This window comes from Mustela lutreola, chromosome 16 (assembly GCF_030435805.1).
Source record: "Mustela lutreola isolate mMusLut2 chromosome 16, mMusLut2.pri, whole genome shotgun sequence".
Classification (NCBI taxonomy): domain Eukaryota; kingdom Metazoa; phylum Chordata; class Mammalia; order Carnivora; family Mustelidae; genus Mustela; species Mustela lutreola.
The window spans coordinates 57,159,545-57,173,092 of record NC_081305.1 but is presented as its reverse complement, the minus strand read 5'-3'; the positions used below and the strand labels follow the sequence as shown (position 1 = coordinate 57,173,092).

Genomic DNA, 13,548 nt, shown 5'->3' with positions numbered 1-13,548 from the left:
CCAACAAAAAAATCTTTAAAAATAGATACATAAATCTTTGCTAGCATGATCAAGGTCCACTGGCTGTCCCTCTCCAATATAAGTAACCTCCGTCCTCAATTGTGGTTCTCATTTCCACCCATTTCTTCTTACTACTTATGTATTTCCCAGCAATATAGAATTGTTTGGTATGCTTTTTAACATCTTAAAAATCAGGTTTAATATATTTTTTTAAATATTTTATTTATTTATTTGACAGAGTTCACAAGTAGGCAGAGAGGCAGGCAGAGTTGTGGGGGAGATGCAGGCTCCCTGCTAAGCAGAGACCCCGATGCGGGGCTTGATCCCAGGACCCTGAGATCATAACCTGAGCTGAAGGCAGAGGCTTCACCCACTGAGCCACCCAGGCGCCCCTCAGGTTTAATATTGTATATGTGCTGCCACCTGCTTTTTATTTTTTATTTTTTTAAAGATTTTATTTATTTATTTGACAGAGATCACAAGTAGGCAGAGAGGCAGGCAGAGAGAGAGGAGGAAGCAGGCTCCCTGCCAAGCAGAGAACCCAACTCGGGGCTTGATCCCAGGACCCCGAGATCACAGCCTGAGCTGAAGGCAGAGGCTCAACCCACTGAACCACCCATATGCCCCGACCACCTGCTTTTTAAGAGCACCATTATGTTTGTGAGGCCGTCTATTTGTCTGCAGGTCTAGGGCTTTGCTCTCCATTGTGGTTAGCCACTAGCCACATATGGCTATTTAAATTAGAATTAACTAAAATAAAAAATTTTCTTCATTCTCCTAGCCACATTTCAAATGCTCACCAAGCATGTGTGTCTATTGGCATTTGTATTGTGAAGCCCAAATACAGATTCAGGACATTGCCATCATCATCGTGAGTTCTCTAGGACAGCCCTGCAGGACGTTATGTCTTTTTTTTTTTCCCCGCTGTAGAGTATTGTGTGAAAGTATTATTGTTTATCGAATCTTTTATTGATGGGCACGTGGGCATGTACGGTTTTTTTGTTACAAATGGTGTCACAGAGAGAGAGAAAGTGTGTGTGTGTGTGTGTGCGTGTGTATGTAGATAATCTCTCTGGGTAAATGTGTGATTTCTCTGGGGTGTATACTTAGGAGGGAAATTAGGGTACGTGCAGTTTCAACTTAACCAGACCTGCTAAATGACTCTTGAGTAGTTCTGTCAGGTCACAGTCCAGAATCAGTAGTATGTGACGGTAACATTTGGTGACTTCAGGCTCTTTTGCCACTCTGCTGAGTGTGACAGCTTTGTCTTAGGATTGCAGTTGTCATTCGTTAGAATGCTTTTGAAAACTATAGACTCCTTTGAGTAGGTGTGGAAGTCCAACCTAGAAATCTGGTTTTCAAAGTTGTTTCAATTCTGATTCACATTTAGCTTTACAGCCAGAGCTGTATCCCTTGTTATAGATGTTCAGCTTTTTAAAAGTAAAGTGTGTGGGGCACCTGGGTGGCTCAGTGAGTTAAGCCTCTGCCTTTGGCTCAGGTCATGATCTTGGGATCGAGGCCCACTTCGGGCTCTGCTCAGCAGAGAGCCTGCTTCCCCCCTCCCCCCGCCTGCCTCTCTGCCTACTTGTGATCTCTCTGTCGAATAAATAAATAAAATCTTCAACAAAAAAATAAAAGTAAAGTGTGTTGGGACACCTGGGTGACTTAGTTGGTTGGGTGTCTGCCTTTGGCTTAGGTCATGATCCTCAGTCCTGGGATCAAGTCCCGAGTTGGGCTCCCTGCTCCGTGGGCAGCCTGATTCTCCCTCTGTCCCTCCACCCTTGTGCTTGCGCTCTCTGTCTCTCTCTCTTTCTCTGAAATAAATAAATAAAATCTTAAAAAAAAAAAAAAGTAAAATGTGTTTACAGTCCCAAATGTGGAAAATACAGAACAAGTTGAGATAATGTGAACCCTGCTCCCCATTAATGACTGTTGTGTTCCTTTCAGTGTTCTTTCTACTCGTTCACATATGTGATGAAGTTGAAATTTTAATGAACATCCATTAGCACACACGAGTCATACATAGTGATCTAATCTATGTGATGGAAACAAGTACCATCTTCTGCTTTCTTCGTGCAATGTATTTCCCATAAGCCTGGGAGCAGATAGTCTTCTTTGGAGGCTCTGGCTTTAAGAGGCTGTGTCACTTCTCTTGCCGCCTTGCCTCAGTCCATCAAACCAGCTCATGTTTTAGTGAGGGTTTTGCACTTGTCCACTGTTCGGAGTGGCTCAGCACAGCCCTGCAATTTGACGGCTCTCAGACTGGGTGGGAGAATTCATCTTTTGTATTTACTGTCGGGCTTTTTGGCAAATGAAAAGCAGATTGGACCCTATCAACTCACGGATACTTACTGACATTCTGTTCTGTGCAGTGCTGCTGCGTCTTCCACTGTGGTCCCTGCTTCAGGAAGCTTATCCCCATCTGGGGAGAGGTGTAAGAGGGCTTCTTATTAGTCTTAACTAGACTATCAGATTGAAATCCTTAAGGCTCAGAATTGCCAGGAAAGGAAATGGATAGTGGAGGGAAGTCAGTCAGGCATTATACCCAGAGGGATCTGTGATCTGAGGGCGGGGAGAGCAGGGAGGGCTGAGTGAGGTGCAAAAGTGACCTGTTTTAGGGTGTTCGTTGTGGTGGTTGCAGCTGCCTGGCAGATATTGCTGGGGGCTTTTCGTGAAGACCCTTCATTTTCTGAGGATGCTGTTAAGCACATTTTTCTGGTTATAAATCCAGTGTCCGTGAGGTGGGTAAGACGGGTACCACCAATCTGCATTTGTACGTACTATAGATTAGGGGACATCATTTTCGGTTATTTATTTATTTATTTTTTAAGTTATCTCTACATCCCACATGGGGCTCAAACTCATGACCCCTAGATCAGTATCGCATGCTCCACCAACTGAGCCAGCCAGGCACCCAGATGAGGATAGGCTTTAGGTAGTTTGAACCAGAAAAATGGGACATTAATTGGAGGCGGAGTGCGGTAGCACAAGAAGCATTGAATAGCCACTATGACCCGAGAAGGATAAAGACCAGGCCAGCTAGGGAGACTTGGAGACAGTCGGAATTTAGCTTTTTTCTAAAGAGCCCTTCTGGTCATCAGTGTGTCTCTGTTTCTAGCTTTCATATTCCTAGTTCCCAGGAGAAAGAATCTGGTTGGTGTGGCCTGAGCCATGTGCCCGCGTCTGGCTTTGTGTCATCTGTAGCTGGAGGGCTGCTACATATTTCAGACAAGGTTTACTGGGGTCCTCCTCCCCAAATTTCAGAAAACTTCCCTAACGGTTGCCTGCCAGAGACAGGCCTAAGAGAGGTAAATTCATTTGTCTGAGTTCACAAGTTACAGCAAAATTTCGGTGAGTTCTGCCCTTTGACTTGGGGAGGAAAGAGGGCCTCTGTCCTTGGTCCTAGCGCTGTATAAGGTCCCACTCTGGTCTCCTTCCAGCCATTCCCCTAGTAGAATGAGGATTCCATGGAATTAAAGAGATGTGTTCACCTGGGCCCATCTCCCCTACTAACCCACCTCTCCAGTTCTGGGCCACATTGTGGATGCTTGGGACTCCTGGAATCTCCTGCCCAGACAACCCCAGGCTTACTTCCCAGGCTTTTGTGGGCTTCTTCCCTCATCTTCCTCCAGAGTGCAAACCTTGGCAACAATGTCCATGTGTCTAGGGCTGAGGAGTAGTTGTTGTAGTGGGGGAAGGATGGTCTGGGAGGCCACACTCAACATGCAGAGCCTCTTGAGCTGTGAGAGCCAGAGGGGGGAGGAGAGAGGGAAAGAGGACCACCTTTTGCAGTGCACCCCATTCTGGCACAGAACTCCCAAGGAGGGTGAGAATTCCAAATTTGATCCTAGTCTTCCAGGTAGTAAGAAAATATATTTGTTAAGGCAAGAGAATATAATATACTTTATTTTTTAATAGCCTGTTCGTATGATTTATACTTACAAATATGTAGAAGTGGTATATGGGTTTCCATTTGTACTTTCACCCCAAGCCCTGAAAGTTTAGAGGTGGGCCTTCGTAGGACTGAGACCATGAAACAGAACTTTTTTTCCTCGTTTGTCATAGCGTCGTGACCTAACAAATCAGTGGATTCTTAGCCAGGTGAACTACAAAAATTCTGAATTAAAATCTTGGTAGTTTATGAAACCTCATGAGAGTTTGTTTTGCTCGTGTGATGGCATTCCCAGACCATACTGCTGATGGCTTGATCTGTGTTGTGAGACTCCTTAAGAAGGGTCGAGCAGTCTGTATCAAGCAGTAAATGTCACTCAGGGGCTGTTTGACTTGACTTTTGAGGTCAGACAGACTCATTGACCAAAAAGTTGGAGGACAGTACAAACATTTCATCTACCAATTCTTACAGTGGATTGAAATCCCAAAGGAGTGATTATGGGGACATAGAAAACCTCCTTAAAAACCGTATGACTCTTTCATCTTCACTAGGTGCTTGAGCTTTCATCTGTCAGTTCCATTTTGGTCGTTAGCAAGCAGCGTCAACTGCCTGGGAGTGGATAGGTCTTGGTTCACTTAGCATCCTAATTATACTGTCGTCTCTTTTCTTTCTTAAATATCTGGGGCGTTTGTTGGGGGAGTGGGGTGGGTGTGTGGTATGTATATGTGGTGAAAGAAGGAGGGAGAAAAAGAGACCCATACCTCAGGAAGTTTGAATTTATTTATACATACTCACATACCATCTTTTTTTTTTTTTTTTTTTTAAGATTTTATTTTTTTCAGAGAGAGACAGTACAAGCATGAGTGGGGGGAGGAGCAGAGAGCGAGGAAGGAGCATGGAACCTGATCATGACCTGAGCTAAAGGCAGACACTTAAACTGACTGAGCCACCCAGATGCCCCCATCTTTTTTGTTTGTTTATTTAAGATTTTATTTATTTATTAGAGAGAGAGTGTGAGGAGTGCACATGTGGGGGATGGAGGAGAGGAAAAAGGAGAGAGAGAATCCCAAGCAGATTTCCTGCTGAATAGGGAACCTGACTGGGCTTGAACCCAAGACTCTGGGATTATCACGACTTGAGCCGAAGGCAGACGCTTAACAGACTGAGCCACCTAGGCGTCCCACACGTAGCCATCTTTTTTTTTTTTAAGATTTTATTTATTTATTTGACAGAAAGAGATCACAAGTAGATGGAGAGGCAGGCAGAGAGAGAGAGAAGCAGGCTCCCTGCTGAGGAGAGAGCCCGATGTGGGACTCGATCCCAGGACCCTGAGATCATGACCTGAGCCGAAGGCAGACGCTTAACCCACTGAGCCACCCAGGCACCCCCCACACGTAGCCATCTTAAACTTCGTTAAAGTAGCTAGTGCTGAGAACCTTTTTTTTTTCCCTGAACCATCTGAGAATAAGGTTTCAAACCATGCTCCTTTCATCACTCCCAAATATTTCAGTCTGTGTTTTCTCAAACAAGGCATTTTCTGTAGTCACAAACCAAACTTCAAAATCCAAATTCAAATGGATACATCACTACCATCTAACTCTGAGACCCTATTCAGATTTTATCAGTTGTCCAATCATGTCCTTAATGGCAGAAGGATTCAGTTCTGGATCATGTGCGCATCTAGATTTTCATGATGCTTTTGAAGATTACAAACCACTTGTTTTGTAAATTGTTCCTTAGTCTGGGTTCGTCTGCTGTTCGGTCACGATTAGATTCCAGCTTCACACCTTTGGCAAAAATACCACAGCAAGGTTGCTCCTCATCCCATCCTGCGGTGTGCTTCTGGTTTCCATATGCTGCTTTACTGACACTGGTAATTTTGGTCATTTGAGTAGAATTATGCTTGCCAGATTTCTCCTTTGAAAACAATTCCTCTGGGGCGCCTGGGTGGTTCGGTGGATTAAAGCCTCTGCCTTCGGCTCAGGTCATGATCCCAGGGTCCTGGGATCGAGCCCCACGTCAGGCTCTCTGCTCAGCAGGGAGCCTGCTTCCTCCTCTCTCTCTGCCTGCCTCTCTGCCTACTTGTGATCTCTCTGTCAAATAAATAAATAAAATCTTAAAAAAGAAAGAAAACAATTCCTCTTTTCCCTGTAATTTCCCCTCCAATAATTTTTGGAGAATTTTTTTTTTTTTTTTTAAAGATTTCATTTATTTATTTGACAGAGAGAGAGATCACAAATAAGCAGAGAGGCAGGCAGAGAGAGAGGAGGAAGCAGGCTCCCTGTCGAGCAGAGAGCCCGATGCAGGGCTCGATCCCAGGACCCTGGGATCACGACCTGAGCCGAAGGCAGAGGCTTTAACCCACTGAGCTACCCAGGCGCCCCTGGAGAGGTATTTTGAAAATACATAATAACCTCATTATTCATCAGACTTTATCAGATTAGCCGATTTTAGATCAAAGACTAAAGGATTCTAGTTCATTTGAAGTGTTAAAATCTCTTACTGTTGGGATGCCTGGGTGGCTCAGTTGGTTGGACGACTGCCTTCGGCTCAGGTCATGATCCCGGAGTCCCAGGATTGAATCCCACATCGGGCTCCCAGCTCCATGGGGAGTCTGCTTCTCCCTCTGATCTCCTCGCTCATGCTCTCTCTCACTGTCTCTCTCTCTCAAATAAATAAATAAAATCTTAAAAAAAAAAAAAAATCTCTTACTGTTTATTTTTTTCCATAAAGTGTTCCAGTTTGACCAGTGGGAGCTCCTTTATGTTGGTTGGCTCCTATTTACTCGGGACACACCCCCATCATTCTGTGCACACTTTGTTTCAGATGCAGTAAGATGTTTGGGGCTCCTATCATACTCTTCCTGCATTAGCCGTGAAATCTGCTGTTTCTCCAAAGAGAAATGTTTCTCAGTGGGGGGTTAGAATCCCAAGATCTGGGGGTTAGGTGTACTGACTGTTCTCAGGGCGTCATCGCCTTGATGCTTTGTCTGTGGACGTGGCTGCTCAGTATTTGTACACATGTACACACAGGCTTGTGTCTGCACTTACTTCCGTGCTGTATATATTGAAAATGAGTTCATACTAATAACCCCACCACAGGCTTTATTATGGTTTTTTTCCCTTTCTGCAATTCTAATTCTCTTCTCTGACAGTGAGAAACCTATGTTCTCTATTTTCACTTGTTGCAGAAGTCCTTGGTGGGAGTGAGTCTCCCAGTCTACCACTACCTGAGCCGACCCCCGCCCCCGCCCGCCCCCGGTTGCAGGATGCCACCTTTCCCACCCAGCTCTGCTCTGTCCCCTGCAGCCGGTCACCCAGCACCTCTACACACTTTTCCCTGCCCTTCCTAAGTGCCAGTGGATGGTTTCTGGACTGAACGATTCAGGAAAGGAAAAGGAAAGTCACTTTCTTACTCATATTTAATTATTTATATTTTAAAATATAGATACAGAATGGCATTTTTTGAGATCATTTCATTTAGCTTTAATAGGTTACAGCCATGCTTCCTTTCACTACAGGCCTTTTACAAATGCCTTCTCCAGCCCCACAGCCTGGAGATTTTGTCTCATAACCGTTGCTTGTGTTTCTTGCTCTTATTTATTGTTATTTTTATTCTCAAACCATTGTTCTGATGAGACACATTTAATGTTTTTGTTGGCTATAACAATGTTTTATTGACTATCTGTAGACACACAGTCTTGTTCACTTGTGCAAAAATTTCTGCAGTGTGAGCACAGCCAGAGTTAAAGCCAGAGTGGAACTGGGTCTTTAGCTTTGCTCTGACTCCTTCCGGTGCAGGGAGTGTATGTCACTCGTCGCTGTGTCCCCAGCGTGCAGAGGTGCACACAGTAAGTGCTCAGTTAACATTTATTGGGTTTGCGTGGTCCTCAGCTGCTATTAATGAACAGTAAGCCTTAAATAATGACATTTCTCCTAGATGGTGAGGAGCTACTGCCTTGAGATTTAAAGCTAACATTTTTCTCCCTAAGCAATTTTGCCTTTTTCTCAACAGAAGGTGGTCTTTTGCTCCGTTAAGGACGCACTGGAAGTGGACTGGAGAAGTGATAAGGCGAAGGCATCTCTGAAGCGCACAACCTCGGATTACTTTCTCCTTCAAGGTGAGGAGCCGGAGCAGAGCGTCCCAGTGGGCGCTTTGTGCTTTGCTTTCCGGAACTGCGGCTGCAGAGTCCAGGGCTCTCTTAATGTTTGCCCCAGTCTAGTTCTTCACGAGCTGGCTCTCCGTGACCACTCGAGAACATCCTGTTGGCTGGGCTGGAGATGTGGCCCCTCATTGAGCTCTGCATAAGCCTCACCCGTTCTCAGGAGACGGGGGTAGAGATGTCGCTTTTATTTGTCAAATTTGCAAAGCACCTTTGGTTGCATTTGGATAGTCTTCAGCCTTCCTTTCTCCAGGGCTGGGTCTCTGCGGACTCCAGGAACACCCCCTGCCCCAAGTCAGGACAGATGGTGGCTGTGTGTGATAGCGAACACCGTTCCTCTTTCCGCAGGCACTATGTATATTGGTTCAGAAGGAAAGATGTAAAACTACATAAAACTTCCTTAATAAACTGAAAAATCAGATGAGGCTAGGAATGAAGCCTTCCTCCTGTAATTAGTGGTGTTAGCCAGGTTGGGTTGGGGAGAGTTGGGAGAAACTAGTTTAGAGCACTTAATATCCATTTGTCTAGAAATCATCCAGTGTGGGGAGTTAAGGGAGGGCATCCAGTGCGTTAGGTAGGAATGAGTCTTAGGAATGAGTGTGCTAGGATTCAGAAAATACTTCTTTGGATGAGGACAGGGTCGCAAGGCAGTGCTGTCTGTAGTCCAGCCTGAGCATGGTGCATGGGCCTTTGGGAGAAGCTGATCGCTCTGCCTGACACATCGAGAGCCCTCAGTAAACAGTAGCCGTTAATTTGCAGTCTTGGGGCTTATAACCCAAGTGGTTCTTATTGCTGCTTGTACTGGTATTTGAATTTACCAAAATCTGGTGATTCTCAACCGAAGGTGGTTTTGCTTGCTGGGGGCATGAGCAGTATTAAGGCATTTTTGATTGTTCAGGCTATGGGCAGGTGGAGTGGGGCGAGGTCAGGCATGTTGCTAAATATCCATGGCACGGGACAGCCCCTGTGGCAAAGAGTTATCTGGCCCACAATATTACAGTGTCAGTAGTGCCAAGGGCAAGACATCTGTTCTAACCCTCTGCAGTTTCTCGAGTATTTTCTCCTCTGAGCTCATCAACGCAGCGCCCTTGTGGGTGGGAATTCTCCCCAGTTTGGTTCCTTGAGGTGAGAAAACAGAGACCAGGAGAGGCTCAGTGTTTTACCTGAGAGAATACAGGTTGGCCACGGCAAAGGAGCTGGGGCCCTGAAACGCTCAGGTCTTTGAAGCTTAAGGCGGTGTGAGACACCTGGACGCAGCAGCCTACCTCCATCGTGCTCTCTAGGTGTTGGCTTATGGAATCCTCCCTACAGCCATGTGGGCTAGCTGCTGTTCCCCCATTTATAGGTGTTTTAAAAGATACAGACGGGGGTGCCTGGGTGGTTCAGTTGGTTGAGCATCTGCCTTTGGCTCAGGTCATGATCTCAGGGTCCGGGGATAGAGTCCCATATTGGGATCCCTACTTGGCGGCGAGTCTGCTTCTCCCTCTCCCTCTGCCACTCCCCCTGCTTGTTCTCTCTCTCTCTGTCTCTCTCTCCCTCTGTCAAATAAATAAAATCTTAATAAAAAGAGAAAAAAAAAGACAAGGACACCTGGGTGGCTCAAGCATCTGCCTTCAGTTCAGGTCATGATCCCAGGGTCCTGGGACTGAGTCCCACAGCCAGCTCCCTGCTCAGCAGGAAGTTTTGGTTCTCCCTCTGCCTGGTCTCCTTCTGCTGCTTGTGCTCACTTACTCTTTCTCTCTCAATCTAATAAATAAATAAAATCTTAAAAAAAAAAAAAAAGTCAGGGGCGCCTGGGTGGCTCAGTGAGTTAAAGCCTCTGTCTTCGGCTCATGTCATGATCCCAGGGTCCTGGGATTGAGCCCCATGTTGGGCTCTCTGCTCTGCGGGGAGCCTGCTTCCCTTCCTCTCTCTCTGCCTACTTGTAATTTTTGTCAAAAAAAAAGAAAAAAAAAGATCTTTTTTTTTTTTTCTTTTTAAAAAGGACTGATTAAGACCCAGGCCTGTGGCCATCCCTGCCCTCAGGAGCCCAGGACTGAGGTGGGAGGCAGCAGTATGGGGGAAAGTGTAATTCACATCAGGCCGCTGCTGGCCGGCACTGGCAGATGTTACAGGGGCAGGGGATGTAGACAAGAAGCAGTAGCCTGAGCAAGAAGCAGTAGCCTTGTTACTGACCCAAATGGCCGACTTGGTGCATGGTTGTTCAGAACAGGAGCTTTCGAATCAAAACATCTGGTTTTTCAGTCCTGCTTCTGTCTTTTTTGTTTTTTTTTTTTAGGTGGGTAATGTTGAACCACAGAGTTAAATTCCCTGAAGCTCACTCATATTCCTCTCTGTCACAGTGTTAATAGCACTTGCCTCAAGGGCATTTTTGTAAGGTTTGGATAGTATGCATACACTCTCAGCACAGAGCACGGAAGTCCTAGAGACCTGTGTTATCTGTAAAGTTGTGGGGTTTTGTTTTGTTTTGTTTGGGGTTTTGTGTTTTGACACAAGTACTTTGCAATAGTGTAGAAATTTTGGGATTGACTCCGCTTCCTTTATTTTTTATTTATTTATTTTTAAAGATTTTATTTATTTATTTGAGAGAGAATGAGTGAGAGCATGAGAGAGGAGAAGGTCAGAGGGAGAAGCAGATTCCCCAAGGAGCTAGGAGCCCGATGCAAAAAATTCCATATTTGAGTAGGTATTACCATGGCAGCAATCCTACTAGATTTTAATTTTCTGCCTGTGACATTTTGTTGGATAATACATCCCATATGTTTACTTTTCTAAACGGCACTCACTACTTTTTCAGTTTCAATTTCAGGGCTTCAGGTTTGGTGATTAAAATGATGTTCGTTAGTCAGTAGTCATATAAATTTTTTTTAAGATTTTATTTATTTGATGGAGATCATAAGTAGGCAGAGAGGCAGGCGGGGTGGGGTGGGGGGAAGCAGGCTCCCTGCTGAGCAGAGAACTCGATGTGGGGCTCAATCCTAGGACCCTGGGATCATGACCTGAGCCGAAGTCAGAGGCTTTAACCCACTGAGCGACCCAGGTGCCCCCCAATTTTTTGTTATAGTAAGAAACACAATACCATGAGGGCACCTGGGTGGCTCAGTGGGTTAAGCTTCTGCGTTCGGCTCAGGTCATGATCTCAGGGTCCTGGGATTGAGTCCCTCATCGGGCTCTCTGCTCAGCAGGGAGCCTGCTTCCCTCTCTCTCTCTGCCTGCCTCTCTATCTACTTGTGCTCTCTCTCTGTTAAATAAATAAATAAAATCTTTAAAAAAAAAAAAAGGTATAGTAAAGAGACACATACCATGAAATTTACTATCTTAATGATTTTTACATGTATGGTTTTGTTGCAGTCATGGAATTATAAAAGGAGGCAGGCCCATATGCCCTCTAGGCCAGGAGTGGCAGGAAGGGGCTTTCTGCTCCTCCCTCCACACCCCTCACCTGTGGTGTGCGTGGCTGAAGGACCCTCATCGATGGCTGGCAAGTCCAGATCATCAGGCCACTTTCCCCAAACCTCAGAACCCAGTGGCACAGGAGGGGAAGTGACTTGCCATCATCATAAAACAAATTAGTGGTAGAGTCTACGTCTCAACCAAGTTCCCTGACTCTGCCAGGGGCTAGTTCCTTCATACCACTCCAGTGCTCTTTCTGGCTGTTTGCGGATATCCAACACAGCCTTTCCTGAGCCTCTCTCTGCAGCAGGTGACAGGTTCTAGGCTTTCTTGTGTGGTGTCATACAACACATTCCTAGTGGTGATTTTTTTTGTTCCGTTGGTCTCTCTAGGCTCTGATGCATCTTCCCAGAGAGGCTGGAGCTACTGGGAGTGCCCCAAATGCAGTGAGCCAGAGAGCCTGGTTTGGCTTCTGGGAGCTTCTCTATGAATGCATACTTAATTTTATTAATGCCCTCCACTGCCTGCTGGGCTGAAGTTCTGGAGGTAGAGGGAAATGGCTGTTGTGATCTCTCCCAGGTTATACCAGCAGCTTAGAATCCTCCTCTTATAGGTATGAAGTTGATCCTCTGTGGGTGTGTCATCTTGATCTTATACCCAGGGAAATACTCCTTTTGATTTTCTGCTCAGCCATTCATGGAGCTATGGGATTCTCCTGTAATTTGACCTTAATGGATTTATGCAGCAAAGCATAGCAGCTTCCATATGTGAAGTTGCCTTCTGCAAATACACTGGCTGTTAACTGTCTTTATGACTTCAGGCAGATAACTTGCTTTTCTAGGATTTTGTTTGCTTGCTTATAAAATGGTAAGACTAAGTCAGCCAGCCTGTCTTGAAAAATAAAATGTTTTCTTTTAAGATTTTATTTATTTATTTGACACAGAGAGAGAGAGAGAGAGATGCCGAGAGAGAGGGAATACAAGCAGAGGGAGCGGGAGAGGGAGAAGCAGGCTTCCTGCTGAGCAGGACCCTGGGATCATGACCTGAGCTGAAGGTAGACACTTAATGACTGATCCACTCAGGCGCGCCCCTCTGAGTCCAAATAATCAGTGAATCTAATAAAATACCCTTCTTGTGGCTTGTATTTCTCTTTTATATTTGTATCTTTTTTTTTTTTTTTAAGATTTTATTCATTTATTTATTTGAGAGAGTGAGTGCATAAGTAAGGGGAGGGGCAGAGGGAGAGAGCAAAGCAAACTTCCCCCTGAGCAGGGAGCCCCATGTCGCGCTCAATCCCAGGACCCTGGATCATGACCTGAGCTGAAGGCAGATGCTTAATGGACTTGAGCCACCCAGGTGTCCCTCTACTTTTAGACTTATATAACTTTATTGATTTATGACTTACACCAGAAAACTTAGTTTAGGGGCGCCTGGGTGGCTCAGTCCTTAAGTGTCTGCCTTTGGCTCGGGTCATGATCCCAGGGTCCTGGGATGGAGCCCCCCTCATCAGGCTTCTTGCTCAGCAGAAAGCCTGGTTCTTCCTCTCCCACTCCCCCTGCTTCTCTTCCATCTCTCAATGTGTCTCGTTCTGTCAAATACATTTAACAAAAAAAAAAAGGAAAGAAAAAAAAACTTAGTGTAAGTGTATTTCTTTTAATAAATTCTAGAAATTTTTGTTTGTTTTGGGAAGGGCTATTTTTTTAATTTTTTAAAATTAATTCATTAATTTAAACAATATCCTCCACATAGTCCAAAAGTTTGATTTTAATTAGAACCATTCTTTTTGCCCATGGCAGTAAAAGTAGAGTCCGAGTAGAGACTGATGCAGTCTCATCTCCTGGAAAAACCACGATCTTTGGAGACTGACAGAGCTGAGCTTAGATCACAGCTCCTCCCCCTTATCAGCAGGCCTAACCTTTGGTGTGTGAGCTTCATTCAGATCTGGGTTCCTGACTTAGGACTGAGGGGCTAGCAGACAATTCTGCCTTCCCTTGGCTCTAAGAGAGGTACTGAGATGGCGAATATGAAAGATGAGTGCCGGGGCACAGCTTCTAGACTATTTAGTATTTTCCTTTGACTCTTCCGAACATATTCCAGTCAC

The 13,548-nt window shown here is 45.2% G+C and overlaps 1 protein-coding gene across 7 annotated transcripts in view; it reads left to right on the top strand.

Moving 5' to 3' along the window:
- The window catches only part of SAE1 (SUMO1 activating enzyme subunit 1), a 97,608-nt gene that overhangs the window by 44,746 nt on the left and 39,314 nt on the right, over positions 1-13,548 (top strand). For all 7 annotated transcript variants that reach the window (XM_059153182.1, XM_059153181.1, XM_059153180.1 and 4 more), the window contains one exon: positions 7,907-8,012. In XM_059153182.1, the coding sequence (XP_059009165.1) occupies positions 7,907-8,012 (106 nt within the window). The remainder of the gene's footprint in view (positions 1-7,906; positions 8,013-13,548) is intronic.